We start from the raw sequence: 18,111 nt of genomic DNA, 5'->3' as shown, positions 1-18,111 counted from the left end.
CTCTCTCCTCACAGCTCCAGTCTGTTTATTTCTCTGCTTGACGAGCCTGTAGACTCGTCGGAATGGGAGGAGAAGGAGTGAGAGAGGGAGGGAGGAGGGGGAGTCACATCAGCCAGGAGCCCCCCCTATCTATTGTCCCCGGTGTGGAGCTGATGGAGCGGAGAGCAGAAGCTCTGCGTTCCTCAGCAGCTCCAGATCAGCTGGACCTGCTGCTCACTGAAGACATGTTGTCCCTTCATTTTGTTGACTAGACGCCATTTTTAGCCCCCCCACCACCACCACCACCACCATCACACACATACACACACACACACACACACACGCACACACACATACACACACACACGTGAGGGAGTGACTGAACTGAAGCATGTTGGAGGACTGGAGCTGCAGCCACATGCGTGTTCTGACCGAATGTCCTCAGAACAAAGGCAGGCTGCTGCAGCAGATGCAGAACCTCATGGGTCCAGGTGGATCGGCTTCTCCAGGTACACACCAGAATCAGGTTCAGAATCATTTATTGTATAAAACATTTTCCTACAGGAACTCGTATTCTGTTAAACTTGGTGGTCACGTTTCTGCTTCTGGTTACTTTACACAGAACACTGATGGATGAGCAGAACCGAGCAGGACCCGAACCCCACCCTCAGAAAGCATCACACCTGCAGAGGACAGGACAGGACCTGCAGAACCCATCAGGGTTCGTGTTCACACCTCCCTCATAAATACAAGGTCATGAATAGAAAAGCAACAACACAAAGTTCACTGGAGCACCACCAGGTACAAACAACCGGCTTTTCCTCCTGCCTTAGTGTTCTCCCGGATCCGCAGGTGCTGATGGCGCCTCCCTGTGGGCAGACAAAGGAAAGACCTGTGTGATCATGGTTAAAAGATGATAGGAGGAGGAGGAGCTAAGGAGGTATGGAGGAAGCTGAAATATTATACCTATGACAAAGGCTATGACTAGAACCTTCACAGAGTTCCTCACATCAATAAAATCCAGAATATTGCCCAAGCACCTTTGCAGGATCGTAGGAGCAAAGGAGAGAAATCTGGTCAAAACGCTGCAGCACCACTCAGTGGCACCTGTTCACATTGCGTGAGATACAGTGGTGTGAAAAACTATTTGCCCCCCTTCCTGATTTCTCATTCTTTTGCATGTTTGTCACACAAAATGTTTCTGATCATCAAACACATTTAACCATTAGTCAAAGATAACACAAGTAAACACAAAATGCAGTTTTGAAATGATGGTTTTTATTATTTAGGGAGAGAACAAAATCCAAACCTACATTGCCCTGTGTGAAAAAGTCACAGCAGGGTTGTTTTGAGACCACAGACTGGATGACTCTCTGCCATGGATATGAAGAGGACATCAGTGCCATGACTGGCCATGTCACTGACTATATAAACTTCTGTGTGGACAACATCATACCCACCAGAACAGAGAGATGCTTCGCTAATAACAAACCCTGGATGACTAGTGAACTGAAGAATCTGCTAAATGAGAAAAAAGAGCCTTCAAGGAGGGAGACAGGGAATTATTGAGGAGTATACAGAAGCAACTGAAGATCAAGATCAGAGACAGCAAGGAGGCATGGAGGAAGAAGCTGGAGAACAAACTACAGAGGAACAATATCAGAGATGTCTGGTCAGGGATGAAGAAGATCACAGGCTTCAAGAAGAGGAAGGATTGCACAGATGGCAGCCTGGACACAGCCAATGAACTGAACAAGTCCTTCAATAGGTTCAGTTCAGGAACAAACCCAGCATCCTCCTCACCTGTCCCCAGCCAATCAGACATCCCATCCTCCTCTGATCCAACATTTTCCTGTCACACACCAGCTCTTTTTTCCTCTAACGCAGTCATGGACTCTTCTGGTTTTATAAATCTGTCTTCAACCAAGTCAGGAGATGCTGCTGCCCCATTTACCTCCCCCTCCCACCTATCTGTCTCTAGAAGTCAGGTGAAGAGGCAGCTGGAGAGACTGAACAGGAACAAGACTGCAGGTCCAGATGGTGTCAGCCCCAGAGTACTGAAGGCCTGTGCAGAGCAGCTCTGTGGGATTCTGCAGCACCTCTTCAACCTCAGCCAGGCCCAGGAGAAGGTTCCAGTCCTGTGAAAGACATCCTGCCTTGTTCTAGTTCCAAAGAAAACTCGCCCATCAGTCAATGATGACTACAGACCGGTTGCCCTGACATCCCACATCATGAAGGTCCTGGAGAGACTCCTGTTGGTCCACCTGAATAAGCAAACTGGAACATATCAGGACCCGCTGCAGTTTGCTTATCACCATGGAGTTGGAGTTGAAGATGCCATCATCCTGCTGCTTCAACCAACCCACCGTCATCTGGACAAAGCAGGCAACACTGTCAGGGTCATGTTCTTTGATTTCTCCAGTGCATTTAACACAATCCAGCCTGATGTACTTTGCCAGAAACTCCAGAAGACACAGGTGGGGGCCTCAACTATCGCCTGGATTAAAGACTACCTGACAAACAGACCACAGTTTGTGAGGCTGAAGAACTGCACATCAAACCAGGCGATCAGTAACTTTGGAGCACCACAGGGGACTGTACTCTCACCATTCCTTTTCACCCTGTACACCTCAGACTTCCAGTACAAAGTACAGAGACGTGTCATCTACAGAAATACTCAGATGACTCTGCAGTTGTCGGCTGTATCAGAGATGGAGAGGAAGCTGAATACAGAGAACTGGTGGAGCGCTTTGTGGCATGGTGTGGAAACAATCATCTGACCTTGAACGTGAACAAAACAAAGGAGATGATTTTAGACTTCAGAAGAAACAGGGTGGAGTCAAACACTGTTTCCATCATGGGAGAAGAAGTGGAGGTGGTTGAGGAATACAAACACCTTGGAGTTCACCTGGACAACAGACTGGACTGGAGAAAGAACAGCGAAGCCTTTTACAAGAAGGGGCACAGCAGACTGCACTTCTTGAGGATGCTTAGGTCCTTCAATGTCTGTAGCAAGATGCTGCAGATCTTCTACAAGTCTGTTGTTGAGAGTGTAATCTCTTCAGCCACCGTCTGTTGGGGTAGCAGCATCAGAAGCAGGGACCTGAAAAGGCTCAACAGCCTAATAAAGCCCTGGACTCAGCCCTTAAATTCGACGCGCAAATCAAACAGGTTGTGCGATCGTGTTTTTTTAACTCACGCCGACTAGCCAGAATTCAGCCCCTGCTGTCCAGAGTACATTTAGAGACTATCACACATGCTTTTGTACTTTCAAGGCTCGACTACTGCAATGCACTGTATGCCGGCCTTAGTCAGGGTGCGGTAGCACGCTTGCAGTTAGTACAAAACTCAGCTGCTAGGTTCGTGACAGGCACTAGACGCAGGGAACATATCACCCCTGTGTTGGCATCCCTTCATTGGTTGCCTGTGCAATACAGGGCAAAATTCAAGGTCTTGGTACTGGCATACAAGGCCTTACAAGGAACTGCTCCAGCATATCTTGGCAACCTTTTGCATAGGCATGCCCCCTCCTGGGCCCTTCGCTCAGCCAGCAGGGAGCTGTTGATCATTCCACGTACTAAGTGCAGGTCACGGGGGGACCATGCGTTCTCTGTGTTGGCACCTGCACTTTGGAACCAGTTGCCTTTGGTGGTGCATCAGTCAACCTCATTGGGGGTTTTTAAGACTCGCCTCAAGACCCATTTTTTTGTTGAGGCATTCCAGGATTAGCAAATTTTACCCGGTTTCGATGCTCCGGCCTCTTAATCTTTTTCAGGATTTTATTTTTTGCTTTTACTCTCCTCTTTTAATTGATTTTATGTTGGTTTTATGATTGTTATATTTTATTCTGACAGTTTTATGTTTTTATTGTGTTGTGTTCAGCACCTTGGGTGTCTGCATTGGTCGCAGAAGGGGCTTTATAAATAAATGAAATGAAATGAAATAAAAAAGGCTGGTTCTGTTCTGGGGACGACTGTGGAACCACTGGAGGAGATCATGCAAAGAAGGATTCTCCAGAGAATCAAGAAAATGATGGACAACTCTGAGCATTCTCTTCACAAGACTGTCCGACAACAGAAGAGTGTCTTCAGTCAGAGGCTTCTTCAGTTTGGCTGCAACACTGACCGCTACTGGAGATCCTTCCTGCCAACAGCCATTGTATTATACAACAACTCTTTGATGACTTGATTATTATTATTATTCTGAGCTACTACAGCAATCAATTTCCCTCTGGGATTAATAATTTTTGAATTGAATTATCACTGGTTTTGGTTCTTGTCTTTCTGGGTTTCTGGTTCTTTGCTTAGGTTGTTCTTTTCTTTCTTTCTGTTGTTTGTTGTTTTCCTTTGTTTATTATAAACAATAAACAAAAGAAAACAACAGAAATACAAAAGATGGATAAAGGAAGCTATAGAGATAGGGAGACATGGATGTGGGACCATGAACAGAGACGATGGTGTTTACTCGTTGGATCGTGCATGGGACTGCATCATCGGCGAGGGGAGAGGGCGACAACGTCCTCTGCTGCTTGAGAATAAACGGAGTAGGAAGTGACGCCACCATCAGCGTCAGCTCTGAAGATGTTTGCGCCCGCAAACGAAACCATCAGTAAGGTAAAGAAAAAACCTTTCCTGTGTTTAAAAAAGAACCAAAAAAATGGTACCCAGCTAAGCCGGTCTCCACCAGATGCCGAAGTTTAGAGGAAACCTAAACAGATCAGTAGTTTTACTCTGACTCACAGACCCTAACTCCCCTAGAGCCCTACATTTTCAAGAAGAGAATTTTCAGACTCTTGTCCAGACAACTAAGATGCTCACAGACCATAAGGTGCTGGCTGCCTACAGGAGGAACAAAAATCTAAAAGACTATCTAGTTAAAGCTAAATTGAGACCTACAATCAGAACTAAATCTAAGGACTTGGGGCAATTTTTTAAGCACAAACAGTGGATCTATAACGTTTTCTCAGACACAGTTTACTTAACCCGGACTAAAGGCACCGCCCGCACCTCCAACTGTGTGTATCTCATAACATGCAAAACGTGTCAAAAAATGTATGTGGGAGAGACCAAAAATACACTCCTGGTCAGATTCACACAACACAGATACAAAATCCTGAGGAGGAAGGAGACAAACACCCATTTGGTCCAACACTTTCTTATACATGGTTGGCAATCTGTTACAGCCACAGTCCTAGAGTCGAACCCAGACTGGACTGCCCAGCAGCGGAAGTGGGCAGAGAGACTCTGGATGATGAGGCTGGACACAGCACACCTGGGAGGGCTTAATGAGGCTAAGCCTCGGGCTGTTTCAAGCTCCTAACACTGTCTCCTACACCCGACCTCAGTTTAATCACTCCTGGCCTGAGCCCCCCATCCTCCTCCCGACCCCTGGCTCTTACCCTAATTAGTGGGGCTCTGAAGCCACCATCTTCTCCACCCCCTCTCCCATTCCCTGGCCCTGACCCTAACCAGTGGGAACTGATGTTCCCAAACCAAACCCCCCCACCCCCCACCCCATCAACTAACCCTGGCCCACTGGAATCCTGACCCTAAACCACAACCCAGAGGGCGGATTCGTCAGACTGTACCACTCTGAAAAACTAAATAAGTGTGTGTCTTGTACCTACCTGTGAACCCCAAGGAAGAGCTCATGGGGGGTGGACCATCAGATCCGTGGCGCCCAGAATGGACAGAGCCTCAAAGAGACCACCGCCTTTGGCGGTGGCCTCTTTTTAATTACAGTTTTCCCCTAGAGAAGCAGACTGGACACCTGGAAACTCCACAGAACCAAACAGAGAGTCTACAGGTGTGGTGTTCAGAGCTCTAGAGAAACTAAAGCACCTCCACAAACACACAGCTGAGCAGAACCAGTTCCTCAGGTCCAGACTCAGCTGTCCACCTACGTCTCAGAGGACAGGGACACGAGAACAGCAGGGTTTTGGACAGAATAGACAAATGGGTTTAAAGAGGAGTGAAGGAGCCATCTTTGTTGAGTGGGAAACAGAGGCAGTACCCTCCATCCAACATCTGCTTTGTTCTTAACCAGATGGTTTCACTCTAAAACACCATGTCTTCCTCAGGTCAAACAGCTGATCACCTACACCCATGTGTCTGCTGGGTTTCCTCCAGAGAACCAACAGGGGTCAGAATTTTCACTAAATCCTAATCACATCTATGAAGTTTTGTTTTCTTTTGCAAACTGAAACCCATGACTGAACAACTCAGTGTGAATGTTTCTCTGTTCATCAGCAGGTTTAACTTCCAGCTACGCCGAGAGCACCAACAGGAAGTGAAGCTGAAGTAGTTCATGTGATGTTTCTACTTCATGTTGTCCTGACACAGGAGTTCTGCTTCTGGCGTTGTTAAAGTGCGTTCGTTTTTGTGTGTAGTGATCTAAGAAGGTACGGGCCTTTAGGTCCCTGTATGACCGCTGTCAGAGCTTGGGCTACACTGTCAGCAGCAAGCGGTACGGTGCACGGGGATCTGCTTTGATGGCCTGGATCAGGTCTCTACTTTCTGCAGATGACGTGGTCCTGTTGGCTTCATCAGAACGTGATCTCTGGCTTTCGCTGGAGCGGATCGCAGCAGAGTGTGAAGCAGCTGGGATGAGAATCAGCTCCTCTAAATCAGAGACCATGGTCTTCAATTGAAAAAGGGTAGAATGCCTTCTCCGGGTCAGGGATGAGGTCCTGCCCCAGGTGGAGGAGTTGAACCCTCTCAGGCCCAAAATAAGTTTTGATAAAAGGAAGAACAACTGAGTCCTTCAGGGGTACATCTGAGTTAAAAAATGCTCATGAAACACGTATGTGGAGCAACAAGGTTTTAACGTTGCTAATCTGCAAAACCTGCCTCCAGAGGGTTAAGTATCTCGGGGTCTTGTTCACAAGTGAGGGAAAACTGGAGCGCGAGATAGGCGGATTGGTGCTGCATCTGCAGTGATGCGGGCGTTGTACGGGTCTGTCGCCGTGAAGAGAGAGCTGAGTCAGAATGCGAAGCTCTCGATTTACCGGTCGATCTACGTTCCTACCCTCACCTATGGTCATGAGCTTAGTGACCGAAAGAACGAGATCGCTGATACAAGCGGCCGAAATAACATTTCTCTGCAGGGTGGCTGGGCTCTCCCTTAGAGATAGGTTGAGAAGCTCAGTCATCCGAGAGGGGCTCAGAGTAGACCTGCTGCTCCTCCACACCAAGAGGAGCCAGTTGAGGTGGCTCTGGCATCTGATTAGGATGCCTCCTAGATGCCTCCCTAGTGAGTGACCCGACTAAAGATAAGCGGGAGAGGATGGATGGATGGGTGGGTGGATGATATGAGAAGGTGGACCAAGGAGCAGGAGTGGACGGACTCAGGTTTTATCAGTACGGGCGATAAAGTTTCAGATGAATAACAGCATCATGTTTTTATGTCAGTGACAGGAAGTCAAAGGTGTAGAGGTGGAGTGAAAATATAAAAGTCCCCCTGATGGGGAACGCAGTGTGACATGGTTCTGTGGGACATGATTGGTCTTCACACCCTGTTAACATGTATTTCTGTCTCACTAACCTAAAACAATGCTTTCATTATTCACGGTTTGCTTTTAATCTGGATGTAAAACTGGGTTTTGTGTATTTCTCACATTTATTTAATAAATTATCGAGATAAGGAGCAAAGCACAAGTCATACATCAAAGATGTTATTTGTGTTAGGAGTTTAACAAGAATGTCAGCATTAAATCTGTAAAATCTATGTAATAAATAACTTTACTTAGGGTTAGTTCAAACAAACACCGAACAGCCGGGACCCGTTCTCTGACCCTTTTGTCCTCAGGGATAAACTCCCACATTCAGGCAGAAAGCCTACCGTGACCTCCACTTGTTTACATCGGTGAACAGCAGCAGGGAGAACCTAAGCTAACGTTCTTAAGCTAGCTAACACTTAACTTTTGTAAACACCATGCTCTATGAGCCCGACCTACGTAGGTGGGCCCAACTTTCCCACAGGTAAACTGGGCTTGAACCAGTAGAAACCAGGCTAAACTGGCAAAAAAAGTATCTCTTTTGCCACTTTTGCTCTCCGTTCAACACTCCCGTAATTCAAAGTTGATGCCTACTACAGTGGACCTACGTGATCAGGCAAAGGGTCAGTGGGCCACGCCTGGCCCCAGGATTTCACAAAACAAAGGATACTAGGACCTTTCCTGACATGCCTGCCAAATAATGCCAGCTCTCATGAAGTGATACATATTCCATGCTAACCGCATGTCAATGTCACAAACAGCTTAGCTTCAAATGCAGTGGAGACAGCTTGGTAGTGCACTATGAGGCCCTCCTCTCTCATTACAGTTGCATTATGAATTAGACAAAATGCAAGAAATCTTTAGTGTACACTAGGGATGAGCTGGATACTCGTTTCAGACGAGTATCCGGTATGGATAAAGTATTTTTGACGAATACGAGCGTGAAACGAGTAAAACTCGTAAATATCTGTAATCGTGCTGAAGGAAAATCCTCATTGGGTAACTGACTGTCTTCACGCTCTGTGATTGGCCAGTCACATAGAGCCCGCCCCTCCCTACACACAAAACTCTCTAGCCAGCCGGGAGCGCAGTCCGTCCGGCTCATCCACGCACATACATAGACAGTAACGGATCTCGCTGTGATTGCTTCACTGTTGCTCACATTTCTTCAGTTTTCCCTAGGTTTTCTTCAGCTCGCCTCTTTTTCGGTTGAATATTTAAAGTTACTTTTTTTGTAACTTACAAGGTGCATTTGACAAGACAGAGCTGACGTGCTGCATCACTCACTCACTACCTCCGCTCCGGTCAGGTTCTTTATTTTTATTAACTCCATCTCTCTCCCTCTCTATCTCTCTCAGACACACACACCTTAATCAACATTGTTTTGTTGAACTTTGTGTGGCAAAATGCCAAGAACGTTAAGAAAAAAACCACTTTGATCAAATTAAAATAAAAAATATATATAAAGTTGTGTCTGGTTCTAGCATTTCATATTTCCTAATTCCTACTGCATGAGTTCAGATATATTAATCCATGCACTTAAATATTAATGTTCTGATTTTATTGAAACACTTGTTCTGTAATAGTTTCTTTACTATTGTGATCAAAAATATTTAATCTCAAGTCTGAGGCTGCTCTGTAAATAGTTTTCAAATAAACAATACACATATCAACTTCTGATCAGTCCATATCAATTTCAGACTTAAAATAATGTATTGATGTAAACCACACCCACTTCCGGGTTATGCCATGCCCACTTCCGAGTACAGCTACAGATACAGATAATTTAGTTGGTTGAACAGATACAGATACAGATAGTGGTGTACTCGCTCATCCCTAGTGTACACTGTACGACTTTTACACTTTCTGAGCCGATTTTCCCCTCGTGTGAGAATCTACAAGATTGGGGCGAGTTTTATGCTGAGCGTTGTGTAGTATACAGGGGGTTACGGAAGGCAATTAACACCATGTGACCAACTCCCGATCAGCAATCGTGAGTTCTCACAGATTTATCCCGTGTTTGATTTCTGCTAGTCCCTTATGAGTGCATCGCACTGTTGAAGCAGCGCTACGAATGGCTGCGACCCCAAAAGTACCAGAACCGCTCACGGCGTATGCGTACACATGCATCAACATGGCTTGCCAGCTATTTCCCTACTAACACATGTCGTTTGATTTTAATTATACACTTATTTTTCGTGTTTTCAAGGTTGTCAAAAAAGTGTGTTTTCTGTGTTTGTGTCAAATTAACCTGATAAAACATTGATTTACTTTCTTTTTTCGTCTTCCTCCTCCAACCCCATAAATCCCTGTGTCCGAAGACATCATGCACCTTTAAATGTTGTCACAAACTTTATAGCAAAATAACCAAAATGCTGACAGATCATTTTACTTCTGTAGTTTTCTTAACTGCGTGCTGAACTAGACTCACCCTGTATATGGTGGGGGTGGCGCATCGTGCTGGCCACTTTGGTTCAAAGCATCGTTGTAGCTCGGTAGAGGTGGAGGTGGAACAACAACCCCAAACAGAGGATCCATCTCTGCAGCTGGACCACCATCTCCTACCATTCTTACTGGAGCTCTGGCTCTGCACAACCAAGCATGGAAACCAAACATCACACAAACTTAGCATGAGCTGCATAGATATATTCTAAACAGACCACGCAGCTTTTACCTTGAGAGGGTTGAAATGTGCTGCCAGATGAAAGGAGAAGGTCTGTTTCTACCAGGATATCAAAGGTTTCAGCATTTTGACAGAACTCACCTTCCCGGACTCCTGCTGCTCTTCTTCTTTTTGTAGAAGTAGACACCCAGAACGGTGGCGATGACAGCAATCACTACGATTGCTAGGATTCCTGCCACCAGCACGGACACATCCACGTTGGGGGTAGCGTCTTTCAAGAGAAAATGTTTTTACCTAGATGTTTGTATCTGAAACAGTTCTCATTCAGTTAAACCATAGATGCTTTCCGTCACAACGAGCTTTATAAGTCAACTTCACTCGTGTTTTTAATGCATCTTCAGTGGTCTCTAGTAGGACTGAATGCCTTGTACGTTGTTTTCACGAGGGAAAGGTTCTGGTGCACCTGTTTCAGGCCGGAGAATTCAGCTGGAAGGGACAGTGGCAGAACACGGTATGGACTCCTATGACTCTTACACACTAGCATCAGCTCCACTCCACCTGGATCCGGTTGGGAGTGTTCTTATTTGGGTAGCTTTGGATTTTCCCGCACGCAACCAGACGTCTTTCCAGCCCTCTTCCCGAGGCGGTTTGCCTGGAGCTGATCCAACATGCTCACTGCCAACTGACTGGCCGGCTCAAACTGATGCGTACCATTAGGGGGAACCTCCGATTGGCGGATACAATCTGTCTGCGGGCGCTTCCTGTATGCGCAACTAATTATCATTCTGGATGTCGTGGAGTTAATGTGTCTCCGACTGAAGCCGCATTTCTCCGTCTCTCACTACTGTGAGGAGGCACACACACACACGCACGCACACACACACACACACAGTGCTGCCAGACACAGCAAAGCAGAATGCAATATCAGAGTTAGGGTCTCCAAATAATGGAGACACCGTGGACTTCTCAGTGCTCTTTTGCCCCGCCCACATGCACAAAGATGCGTATAACTATTTGTTGCACCAATTTTGGAGACTGCCCATGTGCTCAACCATGTCCGCAATCCTAAGGCAGTGTGGAACAAACGCGGCCAGGCTGGGGTGGGCGGAGCATAGTGGAGTGGCGCTGATGCTAGTGTGTAAGTGGCATTACTCCCAGATTGATGGGCATCTCCTTCCTCTTGATGGCTAACAGCAACAGGATTCTCCCACTGACTCGGTTTGCTCTGTAATGTTGATGTTTTATCTTCACAGATAACTCAAACCTGGAGGAGTTCAGCTGTGTGGTGGAGTTGCCAATGCTAATGTTAGCTTCTACTAGCTGGGACGTTTTCTGTAGTTTCCTGGATGCTAAACCAACAACAGCCATCCCCGTCATGAGTCCAGATGGGTGAGTCCATGAATGATAGGGACAGTGTGACGTAGGTCTGTCAGGATTTTCTATCCTAGAGTTTCACCGTCTGTTTTCTATCAGAAGCTAGTGCAGGAGACAGGTGTAGGAGACTACTTTCATGTTCAGCCTGCATGGAAAACTCAGAGTGGCTCGTTAGAATCAGAATCAATAAAGGTGTTTCCATTACACATTAAAGCTGCAACAGCAAATCTGATAAACAAACTAGCTTAAAAACACAAACATGGTTAGAGAACTCTCTCCGCTCCTGTCAGCTATCATTCCTAAGCCACGCCCCTTAATATGAGAATCTGCATTGCTGCGATAGCGCTAAACACCAGTCACTGTTTTCTAGGTCCAAACATCTTTTGTTGTCCGTGACCTCAGACAGTGTTTTCCTTTTTGGGACTCTGGTAATTTGTCCTAAAGTTGCAGCCGGCTGTTTCTCCTTCTCTGATATTATTGAGCGGAGAACCTCTCGCACCTGTGCTGTTCTGCTGTTAAATGTGTGACCGCGTAACAAGTGGAGGACCCAGAGAAATGTGGGGGTTCAGTGAGACTGACAACCGACGATGGTTGGTTTTGGACCAAGACATGTTGTTGGTGGAGGTTTTTAGACAATAGCAAGAGAGCCACTTTTTTATCCATCCACCCATTTTCAGCTGCTTATCCGGAGTCGGGTCGCAGAGGGCACTTTATTCATGTTTTTTATCTCTATAAAATATTTATAGCTATACAATGTTGTTAATGGCATGAAAAAGGCTTTACGCTCATTTGTCATTGCAGCTGTAACAACTGTGGCTGTGAGAAGGTGACGCCATGACAGGTACCTAGCTGGTGCTACAGCACCACCTGGTCACCACTGATTCATGGATCCTTTTGATTCTGGAGCATAAAAGAGTGAGTCTTCCTCAGTAAGAACAACAACCAACAATATCATGATGATGTAAAAGAGCTTCAAACAAACGTCAGCAGTTATAAAGAATATGAATCTGGTTCATCACCTCCTGTGCTGGTGTAGTGCTTCCAAAAGTCTGCCTGCAAATAAAAACAGATTTAGTGAAAAGTTTTCATCCAGTGAAGAGCGTTGTTCAGATGGAGTTAAAATATCTGGAAGTTGTTGCTAAATGTTTGTGATGGGGGTCTTACCGTCTTTGTGTCATCCTTGAACACCTCTCTGGCCTCCTCATAGTTGCACACCTCCTCTAAACATTCCCTCTCCAGGTTTCCTGGCACCACCAGCTCAAAGTCCCAGTGGTTGTAGAGCAGCGAGCGCGACAGGAAGGATGCTGCGGACTGCTCATCCAATAGCACGGACTTTCCTGAGTAACGTACAAAAGGGTCTATTTTTCACCATCTACAACATAGTGAGTGACCTTTCATCTACAGAAATAAATCCACTTTCTGCTTGGCCTTCCAAACCCAGAAGGTTCTGCTCACTGCGGGTTGACATACATGAAGTCATAATAAAGTGTCATGGTCCCCTGCCCTCTCTGCGTAGAAGCCAGACAGCATTCTTCACTCTGAAGGAAGTGAAGCTTCCCTGACTTTACAGTTATGAGATAAATGATCGTGTGTTGAATGAAAAAGATGTTTAAATGAAATGTTTGAATAATCTGTGTTTAAAGCAATGCTGGCTTTAAAATGAAGATTGCTCTTACAATGACCCATTTCAGATCTGATGATCAGTGTGTGTGTGACATAACAAGTGAATCATTGTTTACACTCATACTCATTACAATAAGATGCATGTTAAGGTTAATATTCACCTCACATAAGAGTCTCATTCACAGCGTTAAAAACATCCACTGTATCTGCAAGGAGGCGTGGCTTTCTGAGGAATGTTTTGGTAAAGCCTTCCAGACATGGCACGTTCTGATTTGCCAGAACTTCCCGAATAATTCCGTTTCCAGCTGACTCCCGATTCGGCCAAATCGGGAAAGAAGTATCTCTTTTGAAAACCATCTCCTTTGACCTTAAGTCAGAATGTCACACTGCTGCTCCCCCGCCTTGGGTTTTACCTTAATGGTGTCCACCTGCCTCTTGTTACCTGATTACCCATCCCAGCGTCTATATAAGCCTCGTGTGTTGCTTGTCGGTCCGTACTCATTACATGTCAGTTTGTGTTCACACCTGTCTACCCTGTCGTGTCTGCACTCCTGACCATTAAAGAGGAACCAAATGTCCATTGCTGTCTTGCCTGGGTTGATTTACCTGCCTGAAGGATCCGCTGTTCCTCCATCTTCCCTCCACATCGTGACACAAAACCCTTTCTGCGACGCTGCGAGTGATTACAGACACAACCGCTCTTTTCAGAGCTCCTTCAACGCAGACATCCACCTTGGACACCTAACCTGCAGACCCCGGGTTGCATCTCATGGCCGAGGAAGCTGAACTCAGAGGAAGCTACTAATCTCTGAGTATCGTGGTTTTGATGTCCGGTGACCTCACCGACCTGACCGCAACCCTCCGGACCGCCAGGAGCAACTCATATAAATGTGTATGGTAGCCTGCATACGGGAGTGATGAGGTTTTTAGATAAACAACTCTAGTTATATACAACCACATTCTTTTAAAGCCAGACTTCACAATTTCTCTCAGATACAAAGAACGGTTGCCACAACATCTAGCTTCCATCACATTTCACACATCCCTTTAAATCTCTCCAGATCCGCCACACCACATCTCATTATTCATATCTTGTCATGTATACATTGTTAGTTTAGGAAAATAATTAAATTTGTTTGATAAACTACATACTGACTCTGTCTGAATTAATACGAAGTGTGTTTATGATCCCTGAAGAAGCAAAGAACCCTAGAATCTTCAGATTAAACTTTCAAAGATAAATCAGATTGTATGGAATCATCACATCTTATTGGTCATAATTAACAAATGTGTTCCACCACACCTGTACAATATATTTCCAAACAGCAAGAAACAGCTGAAGTTACCCTGCAGTGCAGAAACACCTGTACAGGTCTGTTCCTGTCCTCTCCTGGAGAAACTGGTTGGAGCCAGATCACACAAATTCACACATAATAATCTGTATTCAGATCCAACTCTTCAACTCTGTCAAAGTTCATAGAAGTAATTCAGAATAAAGTTTTAATGATAAGAAGATTTTTGACAGTCAGTCGTGACTTCATGAGTCAGGAAGTGGTACTGGAGGTTGGACCAGGACCAGATGTGGACTAAGACTTACCTAGAGTCTGTTAAAGGCTTGGGTTAGGTTCATTTCAGTTTCTCTTAGGGCTGGGATGATAATCAATAAATCAATTAATCGTATGATAGAACTAATATTTCCAGCCTCGGTATATCGGTCTTCATCAGAAACGTGACCTGTATGTCAACCACACCCCCTTAGCGCTGAAGCAGAACGAGAGTGAACAGGATCTAGAGCAGGACGAACACATCCCTTACAGGGAGGAACTTGTGAAGGAGGCTGGAGATCGGTATTTTCAGAAATTGTCTCCAATCAATATCGCAGATCCCTGCGACCTCACAGGAAACAAAAGGAGCTCAGACGGTTCATTGCTGCTGAAAATAAATCACCTGAGTGAGTTAAATAAAGGTTTAACTGCTGCAGTTTAAAGGGTGTACTTGTATTATTATGTGTTAACATCACATAAGTGTTTATTTTGGTCTCCACAGTGTCGACAATAAAATTGTTTATCATCGATAATTTGTTGGACATACATTGTCCAGTGTTTGTTGTTGTCCCAGGTCTAATTTCACCCGATATTTTCGGTCACACTTATTCACAAAATTATTAAACTCTGGTGGAGTGATCCTTCTTCGTTAAGCTGAGAGGAGTCTGAGCTCCTTTGAACCGTCTGACAGACGGGGACGTCACCTTCGGTCACTCAGTCTCTTCATCCTACACCTGATGTTTTGTTGTACTTGTTTATTTAATAACATTATTCACTAATGATTGTTTTGTTTTAGAATGAGAAATAAAACATGCACAAAACTCAGGACGTCGAATATTTCTGTATCCAGTAATATTTTTCATTTATAAGTTGTCGTTGTTGTATTTTCTGAAGCCGATCAGCTGGTTTGACTCTCACAACAGAAATCATGAAATCAGATTATCAGTTTAATAAACTAAAACGAGTTAAAGGCCATCATTAAACATCTCCATGGCAACAGAAATCCGTTTAAAGTGACAGGCTGAAGTGAGGTGGTTCCTGTTCAGAACCACACAGGTGCTTTCTGGGTCTGTTGGGCTGAACTGGAACCAGGTTCCTGATCTAACGAGCTTCGGTCCAGGTCGGTGGGTCGCGGACGTCACCACCTTGCAGCGTCACTACAGCCTATAGTAAACAAGCTGGGAGGCACAGGTGTTTCACCTGGAGGCCGCACGAAGGCGGCGGAGCAGAGGGCCGTGTGCAGCAGGGACAGCGTACTGATCCACAGCACCGCCATCAAAGCGAAGACCTACAACAAACAGGAAGAGCCCGTGAGGAAACTGCAGCACTTCGGCTCTGCAGACTGCTGAAGGTGAGGCACTCACCTGTCCAGGTGTTGGTCCACCTGTCCGAACCTTTCGGAGGATAGACACCAGATTCCCAGAAACACGGGAGCAGATCAGCTCGAGTCACAGGAGGAACTCACAGGGGTAGACGTTTTATCTGCAGGTAACGTCACACCGCAAACCGGCTGAACGACATACCGACTTGAGGCGGGAAACTCCCAAACCGGTTTGGGCTCTGCTTTCTCACCGGTTCCCTCCGCTGATTGGCTCGGCTCAGCAGCGAGAGGATCCAAGGCAGGAGCATGAACACGGTCATGAACAGGTTTATGGACATGTGCACGCGCCGAGTCAGTCCACCACAGTCGGTTACCTCCAGAGCAGCAGCCCGATAAGGTGCAGTTGATTTTTCATAAATGTTGCTCATTATCACATCATATAATTCTAATAATCAATGCGGGTAGCACTTAATAATGTTTTGTTGTTAAACATTTATAAGTCATTAGAAAGTCATTAACAGCCCATCTGCAAGGTCTTAGATAATGATGAACAAATGTTTATAAAGGATTGCGATGACGTTTACAAACACATTTAAGCAGTGTTTAGTAAGTCATTAACAGATCATTTACACGGTATTATGTATTATATATATAATTTATTTATAAAGGCTTGATCTCCTGGACGCCTCCCTGGTGAGGTTTTCCGGGCACGTCCAACTGGGAGGAGGCCTAAAGGAAGACCCAGGACACGGTGGAGGGACTATGTCTCTCACCTGGCCAGGGAACACCTTGGGATTCCCCCGGAGGAGCTGGCCCAAGTGGCTGGGGAGAGGGAAGTCTGGGCCTCTCGCCTTAGGCTACTGCCCCCGCGACCCGACTCCGGATAAGGGTATGAAGATGGATGGAGTCGAAGATGGATGGAGTCGGATAAGGGTATATGGATGGATGGATGGATGGATGGAGATTGATTAATGGATGGATGATGGATGGATAAAGATGGATGAATGGATGATGGATGGATGGATGGATGGATAAAGATGTATGGATGGATGGATGATGGATGGATGGATGGATGATGGATAAAGATGGATGGATAAAGATGTATGGATGGATAAAGATGGATGGATGGGTGATGGATGGATGGATGGATGGATGGATGGATGGATGGATGGATGGATGATGGATGGATGGATAAAGATGGATGGATGGATGAAGGATGGATGGATGGATAAAGATGGATGGATGGATGGATGATGGATGGATGGATGGATGGATGGATGGATGGATGGATGGATAAAGATGTATGGATGGATGGATGATGGATGGATGGATGGATGGATGATGGATAAAGATGGATGGATAAAGATGTATGGATGGATAAAGATGGATGGATGGGTGATGGATGGATGGATGGATGGATGGATGATGGATGGATGGATAAAGATGGATGGATGGATGATGGATAAAGATGGATGGATAAAGATGGATGGATGGGTGATGGATGGATGGATGGATAAAGATGTATGGATGGATAAAGATGGATGGATGGGTGATGGATGATGGATGGATGGATAAAGATGGATGGATGGATGATGGATGGATGGATGGATAAGGATGGATGGATGGATGGATGGATGGATAAAGATGTATGGATGGGTGGATGATGGATGGATGGATAAAGATGGATGGATGGATGATGGATAAAGATGTATGGATGGATAAAGATGGATGGATGGGTGATGGATGGATGGATGGATGGATGGATGGATGGATGATGGATGGATGGATAAAGATGGATGGATGGATGATGGATAAAGATGGATGGATAAAGATGTATGGATGGATAAAGATGGATGGATGGGTGATGGATGGATGGATGGATGGATAAAGATGGATGGATAAAGATGTATGGATGGGTGATGGATGGATAAAGATGTATGGATGGGTGATGGATGGATAAAGATGGATGGATAAAGATGGATGGATGGGTGATGGATGGATGGATGGATGGATGGATAAAGATGTATGGATGGATAAAGATGAATGGATGGATGATGGATAAAGATGGATGGATGGGTGATGGATGGATGGATAAAGATGTATGGATGGATAAAGATGGATGGATGGATGGATGGGTGATGGATGGATGGAT

At 45.5% G+C, this 18,111-nt stretch overlaps 1 protein-coding gene and 1 long non-coding RNA gene across 2 annotated transcripts; one reads left to right on the top strand and one right to left on the bottom strand.

The window, feature by feature from the left end:
- Positions 1-20: 20 nt before the first annotated feature.
- Positions 21-4,367, top strand: LOC139063909 (uncharacterized). Its single transcript, XR_011517226.1, has 3 exons — positions 21-488; positions 602-919; positions 4,353-4,367. It is a non-coding gene; the product is annotated as an uncharacterized lncRNA (long non-coding RNA).
- prrg2 (proline rich Gla (G-carboxyglutamic acid) 2) lies at positions 502-16,248 on the bottom strand. The gene is made up of 7 exons (XM_015969257.3): positions 16,003-16,248; positions 15,839-15,926; positions 12,636-12,808; positions 12,491-12,524; positions 10,239-10,368; positions 9,906-10,061; positions 502-848 (listed from the first exon to the last, which is right to left on the bottom strand). The coding sequence occupies exons 2-7, from the start codon at positions 15,912-15,914 to the stop codon at positions 809-811; spliced, it is 609 nt and encodes a 202-aa protein (XP_015824743.1). The 5' UTR covers positions 15,915-15,926; positions 16,003-16,248; the 3' UTR covers positions 502-808.
- Between the last annotated feature and the right edge of the window lie 1,863 nt (positions 16,249-18,111).

The sequence above is a fragment of the Nothobranchius furzeri genome, chromosome 18 (genome assembly GCF_043380555.1).
Source record: "Nothobranchius furzeri strain GRZ-AD chromosome 18, NfurGRZ-RIMD1, whole genome shotgun sequence".
Taxonomy (NCBI): Eukaryota; Metazoa; Chordata; class Actinopteri; order Cyprinodontiformes; family Nothobranchiidae; genus Nothobranchius; species Nothobranchius furzeri.
This window is presented reverse-complemented; position numbering and strand designations above follow the sequence as displayed.